General features: G+C 37.0%; 1 protein-coding gene across 2 annotated transcripts in view; it reads right to left on the bottom strand.

The window, feature by feature from the left end:
• Positions 1-19,559, bottom strand: part of LOC122789773 (synaptotagmin-like protein 2) — a 1,041,792-nt gene that overhangs the window by 534,325 nt on the left and 487,908 nt on the right. Inside the window, exons 1-3 of one of the 2 annotated variants that reach the window (XM_044057213.1) lie at positions 12,609-12,909; positions 12,363-12,520; positions 11,532-11,683 (exon numbers count right to left, since the gene is read on the bottom strand). In XM_044057213.1, coding sequence (XP_043913148.1) covers positions 11,532-11,683; positions 12,363-12,463 — 253 coding nt within the window. In that variant the 5' untranslated portion in view covers positions 12,464-12,520; positions 12,609-12,909. Of the gene's footprint in view, positions 1-11,531; positions 11,684-12,362; positions 12,521-12,608; positions 12,910-19,559 lie in introns of those variants that run through there. The other variant, XM_044057212.1, reaches the window with a different exon arrangement.

The following is a 19,559-nucleotide window of genomic DNA, read 5'->3' as shown; positions in this document are numbered from 1 at the left end:
TAGAACTTTACTAGGCTTGTGAGGGTCATAGGGCCATTAGCCTAGTAACTTCCTATGATCACGTGTATACTCTTCAAGGAAATCATTCTATATCGCACAACTCATAAGCAAGAGTATGTCATCCAAGACCAAAGATGCCATTGTCCTGCTGTATTCAGCCCTCATTAGACCAATCATTACATACAACACTCCCTTCAGTATGCACCTTACTAGGCATATCCAACAACTGGAACACTTAGAGGTTCCTTACAAAAAGAATACATTGTGTAAATCACATGGAATACGCAGATCATATCAAAGACTTATCTTTATACGCAGTCTCCTACAGACTACTGAGAGCTGATTTATGCCTACCTTACAAAGTGTCATCTTTTCCAGTACTGAGGGACTTGCTGCACATCCACAAGTCTAACAGCATTAGAAATACCTGATCCAAGGAGCTAAACCCCGTTTGCAACATAAATATAACATGTTGGAGGAACAAGTATGTGTCTCAGAGAGCCATACTCTGGAACAGGCTTCCTATCCATGTGAAAAAGAGTTTGTCCCTCACCCTATTCAAATGCAACTTGGACCACTAGATGAGAAATCAGAAATTTACTCCTGGACTGGAACCCATATCCCTATAAGACAAATGCAGCTTGTGAATGCGGTACTACCTAAACATAACTATATTCCCCCAGCTAATTAATCATTCCATTTACAAATGGTATAATGGGTAGGCTTAAAAAGCCTTTCTAGGGCTATTTCTCTAGTAATCACCTATGAACCTATAAGTTATAGGAATTCTAACACCTCAATAAATGAAACAGTCTGGCAAACATTAGGGCCAGTGATCTGAAGCCACTCCAACAAATAAGTAAGAGTAAGAGAAGGGTAGATTTGTCACATAGTACCAAGCACTTCTCTGGAATAAACTCCCTCTAAAAGTAAAGCAGGGAGACATATTGTCTGCCTTTAAAAAAGGTGCTGGACGGCAGGATGGTAAATTCACCCCTGGTATGACTGGTCTGGCCCTCCTTCAAAAGACAGGCAAGGCCTAGAGGCGGGTACTGGCAAGGCAGAAAAGGTCTTGAGGCTCAGTTGCCTTGTAACGCCTGTTTCATTGCTGTCAATAAGCACTGTGGATATAATTTTGGGTATCATACTCAGTCTGTTCAGGCCTTACCATCACTTAATTTCATGTCAAATCAGACTTCACTGTAAAGGTATTTTCCAAGAGAACAAAGGCTCACCTTCGGTATAGCACATTTACATTTAGGGATTTCTCCAGTTGTGACTATCACAAATAAATCTTGTCCTTCTAACACAAAAAGGAATCCAACCCCAAATTCTCTTAATATGTTAGACACTGACAATTTCAGAATTTTCTGTAACTTCTCAGAGAGCTGCATCATAAACCTTGCACCCCTAAAACATAAATACACTGGAAAAATTAAGAACAAACCTCTGTGGTAGAACTATAGAATAAATGAAATTATATAGGAATACAAGTTACTACATTACTGTCAAAAAGACGCAGTCTGCAAACATTAAAACCAATATCAGTCTAGCCCAAAAAGTTCTAATATGGGCAATTCTCTCATAAAACAAAATACAATAACAACATGTCCTATATCTAAATTAGGAAGCTTAACATGTAATGCTCTGGAATGCAGTACCATAGAAATCTGAACCACAAGACATCATACATATCCAGATAAGAAATTTTGTTCCACATTTACAACCCCGAATAAGACCACTGTTATAATAGACTTAAAGGGCAAACTCTTTTATCATATCTTGTGATAAAATTTGAAGCGGTCTTTTTGGGGGGAAGAAGACTAATTATGTAGGCCACATCATCCCAGCATGTCTCTTCAGTGCTTCAGAAAATAATACTGTAAACCACGTTTACAACCTGTTAAATAAATGCTGCTCACTGAACCTTGTCCTCAACCTATGGGCACAGACTACACAGCACCCTATCCCAAAGGAGAGGATCTACAGCTCTTCTGGTGAAATACAGCCCATACATCTCATCAATATCTTGTGCAGATTTGCATAGATGATTGCTACAGACCTTGTTCAAATGGACAAAGGCATTCTTTTGCTTCTAACAAGGGTAGCTAATGCCTTTTTGTTGTAGTGATATTTAAGGGTTTATAACTGCTCTTCATGAGGGTTTAAGTATACACATAGCTACTGTGATCTGACAAAGGCCTTCAGCAATATCCTCTGTAAAGGAATTAACAATGATCTCAGTATCAATTCATATTTGTAGATACCCATTGAAAATAAGTAGACCAAATGTACACCCCTCATAATGTCAAGACTACAAGAGCAAGCAGGGAAAGATTTACTATGTCCAAGGTTGCAATACTTCAGAAAATTTCCATTATTCTAAGGTAGAGTGATATTGGAGTTAGTGTGTATATATATATATATATATATATATATATATATATATATATATAACTAGAAGGAGGAGGCGGTGGGGCTAATACTTTAATAATATAACATAACAGTAGATTGTAAATTTACTGTCATGTGCAAGTCATGCTTTTGTTTTCATATTTGTGATGCTTGCAGTTATGGCAGCAGTACTTCTAACGAGCCCATATGTATTACACTGGATTGACAACTGACTTTCCATTAGATCCTGGTTGAAGTTCTCTTCACCAGATAATGTTTTTAGAAAAGCTGTGCAGGGCTCCACTCCTGGTTTATTTTGCTTGGTCTCTTTTCAGATGTACTGGTTGGTAACAGTGGTCTTATGATTACTGAGTCTGTTGATGACTACAGAATAAGTAGCATTGTCTTCTTTCTCACTAGGAACAACAGCTGTCCAGAGAGGTCCGGGCGCTGTCTGTAACTGCTTTTACTGCAAAAGCTCACCCAGGCTTTGCCACAGCTTGCTGAGAGGGAAAGATTAGTTTGTTTTTATTTTCTTGTATTTTGTATTGCTTCATTGCCTTCTTCTATTTTTCTTTACACTGTTTTACTTGTATTCTGCTTTTAATTGCATATATAAAATAGGAAAGATACCACATCTGTGTCTTATGTGAGTTACATGAAAATGATAACAAGCCAATTAAAGTTGATTACCTGTAAACTGAGGGTGGAGCTAGAAACAAAATCCTCTGTTTAAGGGGTAAAATAATGCATTTCAAGGCTTTAGTGGAAAAGATCGTCCAGACTCTGCCACAGCTTGCTATAAGAGAGAAGTTAGATTTTTTTTTTTGCTTTCTTGTAGTTTGTATCGCTTGCTTCATTGCCTTCTTCTATTTTGTAATATTGTGGCTTATTTTCTTTACAGTGTGTTTTACTTGTATTCCACTTTTAATTGCATATTTAAACTAGGAAAGAGACCACAGCTATATCTATTGTGAGTCATGCAGAAATTGTTTTCCCCCACCCTCCCAGCCTGGTGGTGGTGCATTTTTAAACTCCACTATCTAGTTGCCTGCCCCTTATGTTAATTTGACCACATATTTCCTTCCCTCTCTTCTTTCTTTGGCTATTGTAAGTAAGCACAAACTTATCATTTTGTGAAATTACTACCCTTCAGCTATTTAAATTTATTGGCCATCCCACTGTATGACATAGACCTGGAATACAAAGAGCCTGCCCCTTCCATTCAACATCCCCTACCCTTGAAATAATGTCAGTATCTTCACACATTTAAAACAGACCTTGGGTGTATGTAAATTTCAGCACAAACTGTCAGCCATCAAATGTATAGGAAGCTATTAGACAGTATGCTTGCTATCGAACCTATGCAATTGTAAAATAACTTATTAATGTGTACATGCCATGGTTTATAGCTGGTGATTTAAGATTCTGTCCAGCTGTGCCTTATGTTATAAAATTCAATAAAACATAATCTTATTTTAAAAGAATGATAATAAATAATAATACCCACAATGGATTATAAAAACAAAAGCTCACATCCCCCCAGGTCTGAATGATAGGGTTCCCCTAAAACCAGCCTTAAGAAATAGGAGACATAGAATTAAATACATTTTTCAAGGTATATATATATTATAAGCCTTTTGCCATATTTCATTATGTTAATAGCTTTACTCCATTTTTGTTATAATCACATCATATTATACATAACAGTTTATATAATAGAATGTATTTGTTTTGTTTTTTATATAATTCATTAGTTTTAATACATGAGTTTTAAGATAGATGTTATAGTTTTTTATACCATAGTTTTTCATACTAAGGTCTGAATGGATGTTTTTTACCTTTAAGGACCTAATTGATTAATTAATTTATTGTGTTTTTAATGCATATATAAGTATCTATTAGGATTGAGTGTTATAGGTTTGATAAAGCTCTTCAGCGAAAGCGCTTACCGATTGTCTCAATAAATTATTACAGTTTGAACAAGAGACTGGATATTATTTTCCTATGATCTGCACGTTTGGGAATTATTAATCTGAAAGTACTAAAGAACTAGGTCTGAAAAGATGTGAATTCTTCAAAGAACGGAATACTGCTTGGTGTGACTGCGAACAGAACTTGGTTTATTTATTTTTATTTTTATAACCTTATTTTAACTTTGGTAAGCCATTTGGCACATGTTGTCACTTCTTTACTGTATCAGTTTAGCCAAATATTGGCAAATTTTGGATTTAAGTCACTAGTGACATAAATGTTGAATAACACCAAACTTTCTTCTCTGTGAACCAAGCAGTAATGCCCTTGATTCAAAAATGAGAATTTAACCCTTTCCCCTGCCACTACAGTTTTGTTTTTTGTTTTGCATCTTGTGGTTCAGATACTACTCTCTGGGAAGGTTTCTGTTTTTTGCATTCTGAATACATTTCTTGTGGGAATAGATTTACATATCTTGCCAAAATAGCGATTCACATTTCTACTGCTTGTCCTCTGTCCATTATCTTTGTTACACAATCATAGTAACTAATATGACACGACAGCTTAGCAGGAACTCACATATTCCATTACCTTGGAGTTCCTATATATGGATGACAAGTGCTGATAATGTAATAATATCATTCTTTTAGAAGTATTTTTTGATAATGTTTATGGGAGCTCCATATGCAGATCCAGACATATGATTTCTATTATTGTAATCTTTTCTTATTCTGTTAAACAGCTATCCTATATCAGAAATTAACTTCTTCCCTTGTAACATCGCTTCTGTTTTCTTCTGCTAGAGTAGGCTATAATTTTCTTCTAAGAGAACCAGACATCGTGTAAGCCTACCTTCTGCACAGATTCTGCATGAAGCAAACAGACTGCTTATTACATAAGCCTATTTCAGTCCTAGTTCTTTCAGGCACAGCCTAAAGTACTCTTTGTATAAGCCTGCATCTCATGCATCACCATTCCATCACTTCCTAACTCTCTGTAGTGTATCCAGTCCTTGATGTGTCTTTTAGCAGTGCACTGGTGGGAGGGTCACACACATTGCCACACCTCAAAAAGAATGACTTTCGACGAATGTACTTTCTTTACCAGCTTCCTTAATCCATTATAGTATTCCTCTCTATCACTGTTCCCATAATTTATTTTACCTTTCATTACAGATGGTTAAACAACTTCGCTTTAAAACCAGTGGGAATTATGTTTTTTATTTTTACTCTGTTTTTTTTTTCATGTAATCAGGATACTGTCAGTAGCCTTTCTTTGATGTCAGCCAGTTTGTGGTCCTCACCTGCTTTACTTGTTTATTTTTTGAATTTGTTAATCACAGTAGAGCACTGACCTAAATAGGCTGTTTCAGGTTCATCATGGGTGCACATTTCAATATAATACACTATGTGGTAAACAAGACAATGATACATAGACCTTATGTCACAGACAATGCATGTAGTATTTCGTCAGGGTTGCCTTTTCACTCCATTCCCCTGGACAATTAAAATATTTATCTTGGTTTGCTGCAACAATATCTTATTTGTGAGCACTCTAAACAATTGTGTCAAGAAATGATAATAAAGCATAACAATTTTAAATGTAAGTATTCTCCATTTTTCTCTATTGCTGAGACACTTCAATAAAGCCCCAACTGCCAGACATTTAACTTCTGTATCCATACCACAATGCACTAATTTGTCCTAAGTTATGACCCTGAAATGCAGAATCAAAGCTAATGCTAACAAATTTGTCATCACTGAGATTGGTTCTCCAGGAACAGAACCTAAAGAGGAGTCCATGAGAACTGGGATGCTCTGTCACAAAAGTATGGTAAAGAAGCACATCTGTCTAATCTGGTACCAGATGGGGAAAGTATAAATGACATTCATTGATGGAGTTTAGTAAAGGCCTCCATGTTTTTGCAGTCAATCTCTATAGAAGGAATGGAGTGACGACTTAAAGATATTGCTGATGATGACCTGGAAGCAAACATGCTACAGTGTCTCATAATCTTAAAAGGATATATTACCAGTTCTGACAAACATAATTGGAGACTTGTCAGACTAATTTTTAACAGGTGTTTTTAGACACACTGGCAGAATAATGTATACATATCAAATTCTCTCTCTTAACTCTGTAATCTTTTAACACTTGAAGCTGGCAAGAAATCTCCATTCATCAGCTTTATTTTTATGTCTATATTCTTCCCTTTATATCTTGTGGAACCATCAATAACAGTTTCTGCATTGATACTAAATATGGATGGAATTAACCCAGAAAAGGGGCTTGCAGAAGCTCCACCTGGGTCAGATGTAGACCCATGTTCCATCCTGTACAAAAATTGTATTTCTCCTCTCTTTAAAGGTACAACATTGAGTTTTATAATTCATTTTAATTTAAATATATGCATATATGTATGTATGTATATACATATGTGTATGTTTTTCTGCATGTATGTGCACATATATATATATACATACACACACACACAATTTTCCCATGAAATATGGAATGCTCAAAAAAGTGAACAAAAAAAGCTTTCATTTTAGAGAGAATGTAAAATGATCGAAAAGTAGACAAACAAAAACTAATGCACCCCCCCACACCCCCTGCTAATTATATATATCAACTCAGAGATCGGACAACAGCAGGGTAAGGTCAAATTCCCTTATCCTGTTGCAACATGATCTCATACAAATAGCTGCTGGCAAAAAACACCATTAAAATGAATATTCACTCATATGAGCAGTCACTTTTTTACAGCACTAAAAAACATATTCCTGCTCACTCTTGTAGATTGTAATCGCATGTATGTGTGTATGTAGATATGCGTGTATATACGTGTGTATATCTGTCTGTATCTGTATATCTATATCTCTATAGCTATATATATCTATATATATAAAAATATAATCTATATATATATATATATATATATATATATATATATAATGTGTGTATACATATATATATATATATGTGTGTGTGTATACATATATATATATATATATATATATATATATATATATATATAATGTGTTTATATATACACACACACACACACACATACACACACACACACACATATATATATATATATATATATATATATATATATATATATATAAAATATTTTGTAAGTACTGGCACTTGCAGTATCAGTTCTCACACTTCTGATAGTGAGCCCCATATCCCATCTTGATTTTTCAGAAATGTATTATTGTACTCTGACTATGACATAAACAATCCCTCACAAAATGACCTGTGAACCAATGGCTCCACTACCTGCAGCAAATCAGCCCATTCATTCCTCCTATCAGGTTGATGGCCACACAGACTCTTGGGCTGGATGGAATTGCTATGGTCAATTCATTCCCTGCAAAAGATCAGGTTTTAGGGAGTGGTCCAGTGTACAATTCATACATGTCCACTTCCCTATCCTAGCCTTATTCTGTTTTGCCACATCATCTTATGACTACATTCACTAATACTGCTCTAGGAAACCCCAGATATGCCTCCACCTTTAGAACATTCTGTTCTGGCTTTGTGGTGTGTGCCACTATACTTCCCAAAGTTGCATCCTGACAAACCCTCACTTGAGGAGAGGAGAGCATACCTCTGAAGTGCCTAGATTTTTGCAAAATATCCAGACTTTTGCCTAATATTTTTAGTCTGTTCCTCATAAAATGTATAATTTTCTGCCAAATTGTTGAAGATTGAAGTCACTAATTAATGACACACATTTGAGTTTTGACTACATATCAGAAAATACATTCTAATGCAGGTCATATTTACTCTATAAATTTTCTAAGTTTATACAAGTAATATTTAAAATGTAGCCCTGTTTTTGGGCCTTTGTTCCCACATTCATTATGGCTTTGGCCACATTTCTTGTGCTAAGTGATTGAGAGGTATGGAGGTGAGCCAGCATCACCTGTTTGCTCCTGAACTCTGTGCCTAAGCCACTAGTCAACATCAGGCCATCTGGGGTTTAGTTAGGGGTTTGTCCATCATCTATGACATATGGTCAGGCTACAGTAAAGATATTTTGCTTTTCAAATTCAAAAGGAGACATTTTTAATCATACTAAATGACACTGATGAGAGATGAGTCAGTGACTTATTCCAGCATATACATTAAATGCAACATCCTAAATGATTATATTTCACACTATTAGTATCTTATTTTACATTTATCATTTACATTCTGTTTTGTCTCCTCATTCATCCAGTCTTGCCACATTGACATCTATATATTCTTCATCTTGTCCAGGATGTTAGGATCCCTAAAAGCAGAGGGCAGACTGCAATGGCTTTTTTCACATCGGTAGACCTTTCTTTGGTTCTCTCACTGATGGCAACAGTCAAAAATACCTATGATGAACATCTGCACCTCTGTATCAAGAAAGGCCAGCAGCATCTCCTCCTTTGATTACGTCTTATACTGTAATGTCACTAAACAACTAGTACTGCTCTACTTCTACAGAGACAGAACAACTGTTTGGATCGGTTATCTTTTGCTGATACCCCTCCTGTACCTTTCAACCTTTCCACATTCAAAATCATACCAGGAGCCCAACACAAACCATAGCAGAAGGTCAAAAATCATAGCACTTAAGTTTTGTTTGTGTGTAAACTTGCACTCCTAGGGGATAGGGACATAATGAGTAAATATACACTCGTGAGGGAGAATGACATATAACATTACGATCCTTCTGGCACTAAACAGAAGCAGCTGCATGGTCATGTATCATAATGCACTATGATATTTAACTGTTGACATGGCACATTCATTCAATTCAAAACAGGCAAGTAGCACTGCAGTTAAGAACCACCAATACAAATTTCTGTCCCTGTAAGCATGCTTTTAAGAGCTGAGAGAAACCCCATATAGTTATTTCATGACAAGTTCAGAAGATTCTCCATGCTCTTTGATATAAAATACAAGCAAGCTATTTACTTTACCTGCCCACCTTGTTCTTAGAACTTGACATAATTTTACCTGTCAAAATGGAGCAAGGACACCAATGAAAACATTTATAGTGCACACAATAAATACTTTTGTCTATTACATGGTGTTATTTCAGCAGTACAAGCCTCCAAACCATTGCTGAATTGCTGGAAAATACTAACAATATACCACTAAACATACGTAGCAATAAAAGACAAAAATATATGCTACATTTTATTTCCACTGAAAACCGAATTCTAAAACCCTGATGTTTATTAGGAGTGCATCTGAAATTGCACACATCTGTTTAAGACAAAGGCTTGAAATGCAGCACTCACTTCCAAAGATATCCTTAGAACACTTTTGTTTTTTTAATTCTATAAATCCAGTATGTATTATTGATGCGTTACTAGTAATAATCAGCAAAGCTATTTAAGGTTGCTCTATATTTTGCATGGTTTGTTTTAATAGCTTACAGAATGCATAGCATATTAAGAAAACATGAATAGCCAATAAAATAAATAGCCTTTATGATTATTTCTGATAGTGTAGTAACTAGACTGGATCACAAATTACACATTATGTAACGTACAATAGCAATCAACAAGTAGCTAGATTTTAAAAAACAGAATACACTTGCCTTAAAGAAACGGATGGCATCATTTATTTTATCTGGTGATTATACAAAACAGAAGAGTCAGCTAGCTAAATGCTAGGCAGCAGGAACAGGCTAATGTGGATGGTCTATTAACAGCATGCATTTACTGTTCAGAAACAGAAGTTGTTCCCTGACCTACTTCTGTCAGCATGAAATTATGAAATGGGAGATGTTGTTTTTTTTGTCATTTGTCTTTATTCAGTTCCTCATCAACTCTGATTGCTCAGCAGTTACCTCAACTTACACATTTTGCATTCACTATGCTGGCTTTTACTGTTCTTGCTCCATCAGAAAAAGAAAATCCCACTAAACCCTAGACACTCTGAGGTACTCTCGTTGAACACACGTCAGTGGTGTGAGACATCCAGTACCATCTTCTGTTGGTTCTTTTTACTATGATGATCTCCAGAAGTCAGTGTCTCATTGGCTATAAAGTGAGGAGACATTAAAAAAGCAGAAATCTGAGCCATCTGCAGTCAACAGGGAAAAGGAGAGGCAAACTTGTTTTGGGGGATGAAACTGGAGCACTTCCCAAAGCTGCCGTCATACTACATAAGAGTGTGAGAACCCACTAATATAGGGATTGTTCCTTTTGTATCTCCAGTGATTACAGTGAATTGATTAGCACTGTCTGTATTGAAAGGCTAATTAGGACAAATGGCATGTAATGGCTAGTGGTCAGATTCTGAATTTGTACACTCGTATTTTTGAGGACTGCAGAGACAGAACAAATGTGTAAAACTGGAGTTTCCTTGTTCACTGATTAGAGACCACATCCTGCTGAGGGAACACCAGTGGCCACAGCAGTTTTTAGTGCAAAGTGGTAGACCAGGACTGCAGTTAGGACCAAGCAGCCAGGAACTGTTGTAAGGGGCAATTTAAGTATGGGTGAAAAAATATTCTGTTCTAAAATCTCTTCTACATGTAAACTCCTGTTATGTTCAGCTGCTTGGCCTTGTTTAATGCTCTGCTTATCTGCTGTATGCAGATATATGATTTGTTGTTATTGACTTCCTATATATGTATCTACTTTTGCAATGCGCTAGGATACCAATCCATTGATCAAAAGAATAATTAAAATGCCATTATTAACATTCTCTCAATGCAGTCTCATGCATAGATTCAGTATGTTTTCAGCAATGCAGTGCAATCATCAGTGTACTACACTACCCTGCAGGCAAATCTGGTTTACATATTCATAATAATTATGCCTAACACCACCAAAATAAATTCCTGCTAAGTAATGCAGGTGCTTCATAAAGAACAGATAGAGCCCACCCTACTTTCTCTACAATGTACCTACACTACCAGCTTCCTCACTAAGTAACTTATAATTTGGGGTCTCAAAGATATCAAATGGAGGGCAGAACCAGCCTCTGATGATAATTCCATTTTAAATCCAGATTTTCACACAAAATCATATTTTACTTCCTAGCTTAAACAAAAAGAGCACACAGACTTAGGCTAATGTTACCACAGTATACTTCTATGGTGGAAACTTCAAAACTGGACAAAGAGATATTTGTGAAATAATAAGTAAAAGTGTACTAACTTTCTTGGCTGCTCCTTTTCCTTCGCACTGATGCTTGAATCAGTTCAGGTCCTTGTAAAATGTCTTGAAACCGATGGGCTTTTACTTCTTCAAACCACTCTCCAGTCACCCACTTCTTCTTATTATTATCTTTAATAGACCTCTGCACTTTTCTGGTAAAAATAGAAAAGCAGTTTTCATCAACTTGAAATATAAATTGTCTCCTAGGTGAAGAATAGTTTTAGAAATGATGTTGAGTTTCACCAAATTGAGCATTTTGATACTGGAACTACAAATTCTGCTATTTAAACTTGGCAGTTTCAAATTCAGGCCTGAGATCTTTCTCTGTTAAGTTCTGAATTAAAATTAAAACACTCAAATGCAGATGCCAGAAGTAACCTCCTTTTCTGTGCCAAGACATAGCCAGTAATTAATCTAAAGATTCGGTGCTCGGATTGTAGCAAAAGACATGTATGAAGTATGCCTGAAAAAATCTGTAGTACAAATGTTACTATAGCACTACAATCTCAGACATACACAGCAGTGTACATAAAATTTACGAAGCCCAAATATATAAACTCTGGTTACGGACACACAGCTATTAGGAACTGGATCCACTGTATGCATGTATGTAAGCACTGCTAGACATTTACTATGTTACCTCCAGTAAATAAAAACATTACCCATTTGGTAATACTTTTGCATTTCACACTGTGCTCTATATGGACTATCATATTTAATAGTTTTGCTTAAAGCCCACCCACGTGCCAATCAAAAGCTAATGTTCCATGCAATGAACAGACACAAAAAGGAAAATGTTAGCGAGCTTCATAATCAGTGTTAATACCGTACCTAATTCTCTCATCATCCTTTTTTTTCAGGTCTGCATCCCTCTTCAGCACTTTTAGAATGTTCTCCTGCTCCTCCTCCGTTAAGAAACTTAGGTCCAGCATTTCATCAGCAATGTCGATCCTCAAATTATACAATACAGCTCATGACCATTTGGTAATCTAGATACAGCAGATGAAATTGTCACATTTTAAGACAAGTGTTTAACAGACTTTGACATTTCATTGCAGTACAAAGAATGACAATTACCTGCAGAAATTCAGTTTATATTCTAAGTGTTGAAGCACTACCAGTAAGCATCCACCAAAACTTATGCGACACTAATGTAAACATCAGCAGCAGCGAGCACTCCTCTTAGATCCCAGACATGTTAAAAAAAAAAAAAAAAAAAAAGGGGAAAAGGCATATTGAAAGCCTGAAGGTCCTAAGTGATAAAAATTGCATTTGACGAAGCTAACCACTTAAACAGCTGATGAAAATACATTGTGTTATACACAAATCATGATCTCAAATGTTTTCCAAATGTCTCTCATGCTGGAAATAAATGATGCCTTACAGTGAAACTGTTTAGCTTTGTTTTGGCCAGATAAATAGAGCATATGGTGTGTGTGACAGACTGTGTACATTGGTGGTGCTTATTTGTTCATCTAGCAAAGGAAGTTGCATTCTTCCCTTTTATTTCTGATTGCTTGTAACACCTTGAAGCAGTAGCAGTACCAAAATGCTGGGAGTCAATATTTGCATACTGCCAAGGTGAAAACGTACTGTTTAATATAGTGTTTAAACAAAGGCATCAGTGATAACAGCACATCAGCTTGAGCTTGGCTGAAATGTGAAATTGTAATGTCACAGTTTAATACACTCTCTTATAATGACACGAAACTCAAACACCTGTATGACTGTCTGATGTGTAGCTGTTTTCTACACGTTTTTCTCAGCACCAAGTTATTTATTTATTTTTTTAAATTATTTAACACATTAGAACAAACAAGCTGATCCTGTTTTGACTTATTCTACTTCAGTGGCTATGTTAATGCTCCAGAAAGAATCCGTGTTTTCCCATGTATTCTTATGCGTTTATGATAAATCCTGGCTTGATCACTTAAACAGTGATTCTTCTTTGTCTTCACAAACACAAGAATTACGGTCATGCCTGTAACACCCTAGACTGTTCAGATCTTTGTTGAAAAAACAAATGCAATTTAAGCTAATTCGATGCTTCCATTATGGACAAGCAGTAGTAGTAGAGGGTTTATTATACGTGCCTATATCTCTAATCCACAGCTGCTGTTTGCTAAAAGCCCCCGATACTCCATCCAGGTAACTCAACATAAAGGAAACTAAATACAGCAATATGATTCTTAACTGACTCTGTCTGGTGATAAAGCCAAGGCAGTTAAGGTAGTATGGCTACATAGTACTTTATAACTTGTGCAAAACAAAAGAATTACTCCAGTTGATAAGCAAGTCTGTTTAGTTGATTAATACTTGTTAGGGAAAACATTTTTGTTTTTCTTTTCCAGTCTGACTTTCTTTGCCCAAAGTAGACTGTGTGTGGAAGTACATTGTTATATACCAAGTGTCTGAACCTGCAGTTCCTCTCCTACTAAGCAGGATTACTATCGCAATAACACATCATCAGTAGGGCAAAACTAGCCTGTCTCACAACGCCTAAACCCAGCTCATGTTCCCTATTAGTGGGTGAACAATCCAACACTTGATGAATTCTGCTTCACAATGACAGGAAGAGCCAATATCAAAGGATTAAAAAGCGGCATCGCTAGAAACGATTGGCTGCCACATGCCAGTTATCCCTTTGGCAACTTTTCTGACAACTCTTGCTTAAAACCCAAAATGTCAGAAGGATCATGATGCACCACTTTCACAAGATTTAGTGAAGTAATAGATCTTTTAAAATCCTTTGTTATGTTACACCTTTGAAAACTGTAAGCCACATGTATTTCAGTACATCAGAATTTTAGTTGCGGCTTAGATTGTGCGCAGCAGTAGAAAGAGTAAAAGCAGGCACAAGTTGACTGGACCTATTATTCCTCAGCTTATTTATTTATCGGCATTTAGTGACCAGGAAAGTCTGGGTCAGGAACCCATTTTCAGCAGAGGCCTGGGGAGAAAAGCTCCAGAAATTAACAAAGTACAATCATAAAGTACAATAATGAAGTATAAATATTTTTTTAAGAAAGAACAGTGATAAGATATTAAAATAAAACATATATAGTGTAGCCATATATTAGTAGTACAACTTACATGCACTCAAATAAAACTTTCCATGGTTTGTGTATAAGAGCAAAGTCACGTTTGTGAATGTTTTGAAGAGATCAAGGTCAATCCAATAAGACTTGTTAAAATTAGCACGCAGCCAATAGGGCATTTTGATATGTAAGTAATAGGTTAACTGTTTAGCAAGGAGTTTAATGCTGGGAGAAGCAAATGAATATAGATGTAGTAGAAGAGGCAGGGGGGTTAGTTGAGAGAGGAATTAATGTGAGAAAGATGAAGATGCGTTGTAGGAATAATTATGGTGAGAGGTATGGTAGGGGTGGGTGAAAGAATTTAAGCTAGGTGTAAGGGAGAAATTTATGAAGAGGGAAATGTAGGAAGAAAGGGGTTGTTATAGAAGGTAGGAAAATAGTTACTAATGGTTAGGGAAGCTTAAAAAGGTAGGAGTTAGTAGACTATAACAAAGATGCTTAGGTTAGTTGGTTGTTACATAGGAGCAAGAGCAGTTTTGAGAGGTAAGGTGTTTATCTTTAAGTTTAATTTTTTTAAAATTTACACTTACTGAAGTGTACACTGCAGTACGAATGGATTATGATTCTTTTGATGCTACTAGCAAAATTAAGCTAATGCAATTAAATGCAAGTTAAAAATTACTCCAGAAATGACTGACGTAATTGATAAAATGACTGAGCTGTATCAGAGAGAATCATATGTTGAAAGTCACATTGGAAAAAATGTAGCCGGATGTTTGCCATGACAAATGTATAATAGTACATTTAATGAGGCAGTACTTACATGTTTGGATGATAAGCTACTGAAATTAAATAACTAATCAGCATAATGTTAATTATTTTGGTCTGGATTGTGTTCACATGTAATATGACAGTTTAAAGTATGCATATCTTCCACTTAAAGTACTGTCTTTTTCATGGTTTAATAAATCTCCTATGTTTTCACACTCAAAGCCCATTTGAACTAATCAAAAAATTCTATAAAACAGCAATACATAGCAAAACACAAGTGATTTCAGTAAGCAGTTTATTTAAATGAAAACTGCCAATAAGAACATTTGTCACAACACATACCACACGTAATCAGGCTAGCAGTTCTAATATCTATCTGTCTTAAATATTTACACAATTAAGGGGTTAACCAATGAATAACCAGTTAGAAATAAGAATTCAAAGATCATCTCAAACTTCATAGAAAATCCTTTAAAAAAACTGGCAGCCAAGTGTGAAAATGATTGACCGGTCTTCTTTTTAAGATTGCTCTAAAATCCAAATGTTAATTCAGTCCCAGAAGCAATGTTTGCTCAGTGCAATGTGCCTTCAAATCTAAATTTTCCCTGTGATCCTTCACCAACCCAAGAGAGAATTTTAAGGTCAGACTTTCAGAAGGAGATTTCAAACATGTCTATATATGACCTTGTAAATGTGAACTTTCAAACTAACTGCATGTCTTAATAGGATGGGTCCATGGCAAAAAGTTACACTAACCAATGAAAGAAGATCTTCCAGATAAGTCATGGTTTCTTTTATGTAGGAGGCTTTTAATTTCATCAGTCAGCAACTACAATCAAAGCAATCCCAAATGGACCAATTAGAAATACCAGAAATGGCAGAAAGAGTAGTATCAGAAGTCATCAGTAGGTAGTAGGGAGGACTGTGGTGTTCTAATTTTAATCTGTCTTCATGTCTATTGTCAGGCAATGAACTTAAAACATTTCAACATGGATTCAGATTTATTCCTTCTACACTAGCTTTTTTTCTAAATACTATTCCTCTCTCAAAATGTATACTAGATGCTAAATTTACCATGCTTCATCAACCAAGGGCACAAAGGCCAAGTTTCCAAGGAAATTTAATTGACAAACTTCTCCTCTAACCACCATTAGTAAGTTTGAATCTCTGTGAAAAGATATTAGTATGGCACACTGTCAATCAGTTAAAAACAGGTTTTAATATTTCCATCAAAGAGTGACATGCCTTTTTCAGTTTACAAAAAGGCAATCACACTTGGGCATTATAAAAATAAAGAAGTGTAGATGGCTTGCTCTTATGAAGTCAGATACAGAAACAAGATGTTTCATATTTTATTTGACACCACTTATAAAAAACAAATGATTCTTTTATTCAAATGGCATTTCAAGAATTCCATTTTTTCATGATTCAGTAATTAGCAATCATATTACAATAGTAATAAAATACAAATAATTACTTTATTCAACTGGCATATCAAAAGCAGAAAGAGAGGAGGAAGGTTAGGAGTGTAGGAACTTTGAATGTTGATATGGTGGAGAGAAGGAAAGTTGATATATTGTGTGTGCAAGATCCAGATGGAAGGGGAGAAAGACCAGGTGTATTGGAGGTGGGTTCAAATTGTTCTATCATGGTGTGAATGGGAGGAGAAATGGGGTAGGGGTTATCCTGAAGGAACAGTATGCTAAGAGTGTTTTGGAGGTGAAAAGAGTGTCGGATAGAGTGATGTTTATGAAGATGGAAATTGATGGTGTAATGATGAGTGTTGCTGGTGCATACGCTCTGCAAGTTGGGTGTGCAATACATGAGAAAGAAAAATTTTGGAGTGAGTTGGATGAAGTGGTGGTGAATGTACCCAAGGGTGAGAGACTGGTGATTGGAGCAGGCTTCAGTAGGCATGTTGGTGTAGGGAACAGAGGGGATGAGGAAGTGATGGGCCGGTATGGTGTTAAGGAGCGGAATGCAGAAGGTCAGATGGTAGTGGATTTTGTGAAAAGGGTGGACATTGCTGTGGTGAATACATATTTTATGAAGAGGGAGGTGCATAGGGTGACATACAAGAGTGGAGGAAGATGCACACAGGTGGATTATATCCTATACAGGAGGGCCAGTCTGAAGAAGATTGGAGACTGTAAAGTGGTGACAGGGGAAAGTGTAGTTAGGCAGCATAGAATGGTGGTCTGTAGGATGACGCTGGTGATCAAGAAGAGGAGGACAAGTGTGGCAGCAGTGCCAAGGATCAAATGGTGGATGTTGAAAAAGGGTGATGGTGAGGTGGAGTTCAGGGAAGAGTTAAAACAGGCACTGGGGGGCAGTGAAGAGTTACCGAATGCCTGGGTAACTACAGCAGAGATGGTAAGGGAGACAGATAGAAAGGTGATTGGTGGGACATCTGGACAGAGGAAGGAGGACAAGGAGACCTGGTGCCTGAATGAGGAAGTACAGGGGAGTATACAGAGGAAGAGGCTGGCGAAGAAGAAGTGGGATTGTCAGAGAGATGAAGAAAGTAGACAGGGGTATAAGGAGATGAGGAGCATGGCAAAGAGAGAGGTGGCTAAGGATAAGACATATGCAGAGTTGTATGAAAGGATGGACACTGAAGAGGGAGAAAAAAACCTGTACCGATTGGCTAGACAGAGGGACCGAGCTGGGAAAGATGTGGAACAGGTAAGGGTGATAAAGGATAGTGAGGGAAACATACTTACAATTGAGGTGAGTTTGTTGCGCAGATGGAAACAGTACTTTGAGGGGCTGATGAATGAAGAGAAAGAGAGAGAGAGAAGGTTGGATGATGTGGGGATAGTGAATCAGGAAGTGAAACAGATTAGCAAGGAGGAAGTAAGGACAGCTATGAAGAGGATGAAGAATGGAAAGGCTGTTGGTCCAGATGACATACCAGTGGAAGCATGGTGGTGCTTAGGAGAAATGGTAGTGGAGTTTTTAACCAGATTGTTTAATGAAAACTTGGAAAGTCAGAGGACGCCTGAGGAATAGAGAAAGTGTTTGGTACCTATTTTTAAGAATAAGGGTGATGTGCAGAACTGTAGTAACTACAGAGGGATAAAACTGATCAGTCACAGCTTGAAGTTATGGGAAAGAGTAGTGGAAGCTAGGTTAAGATGGGAGGTGATGATTAGTGATCAGCAGTATGGTTTCATGCTAGGAAAGAGCACTACAGATGCAATGTTTGCTCTGAGAGTGTTGATGGAGAAATATAGAGAAGGTCAGAAGGAGTTGCATTGTGTCTTTGTGGACTTGGAGAAAGCATATAATAGGGTGCATAGAGAGGAGTTGTGTTATTATATGAGGAAGTCAGGAGTGGCAGAAAAGTACGTAAGTGTGGGACCTCTCCTGTTTGGTATCTACTTCTCTGAAGTACAGGCTAACACAGAAGGCCTCTGGCTAACGAAGTTCGCAGATGACTACAAACTAGGAGCCATAGTCAAGTCCCCAAATGATGTGGACATCCTAGAGAAGGGCCTCACTGAGACAGATGCCTGGTGTCAGAGCCATGGCCTCAAGCTCAGTGCCAAAAAGTGCAGTGTCATCCCCTTTGGTAAAAACTCTGTACCCATGAACTACCATATAGGCAGCAATCTACTTAACACCGAATGCATGATAAGAGACCTTGTGACCCAGGTGGACAGTAGTCTCTCCTTTGATAGTTACATCGCTACATTAGTCAGGAAGTCTTTCTACATGGCACACCTCATCATAAAAGGGTTCTCATCCAGGAAAAAAGAGGTCATTGTTCCCCTCTACTCGTCACTCATTAGACCCATTATAGAGTACAACGTCCCTTTTGGAATGTACCTCACAAGACATCTGCAGCAGCTGGAAAGGCCACAGAAGTACCTCACAAAGAGGATTACTGGCCTCAAACAAATGCCCTACACTGTCCACCTCAAAAAACTCCAGCTTTACTCCATAGCATATCGCCTACTCCGAGGTGATCTCTGCCTAACATATAAAGCTATTTCAAACCCAGAGCTGTTGGACATGGTACACCTAAAGAAATCCCTATCTCCGAGCTTACACGCTCTAGGGACCTAAACCTTCTCACCACAATAAACAGGACACACTGGGGGGATAGATTCCTGTCCCAGAGACATCCTATACTCTGGAACAAGCTACCCATCTATGTCAAGCAAAGTTCTTTATTAGCACTCTTCAAGAAAAATCTTGATGAGTGAATGGGAAA

The sequence above is a fragment of the Protopterus annectens genome, chromosome 15.part0 (assembly GCF_019279795.1).
Source record: "Protopterus annectens isolate FY-2018-M chromosome 15.part0, PAN1.0, whole genome shotgun sequence".
Taxonomy (NCBI): Eukaryota; Metazoa; Chordata; order Ceratodontiformes; family Protopteridae; genus Protopterus; species Protopterus annectens.
The sequence above is the reverse complement of the archived record's forward strand: the minus strand, read 5'-3'. Positions and strand labels throughout refer to the sequence as shown.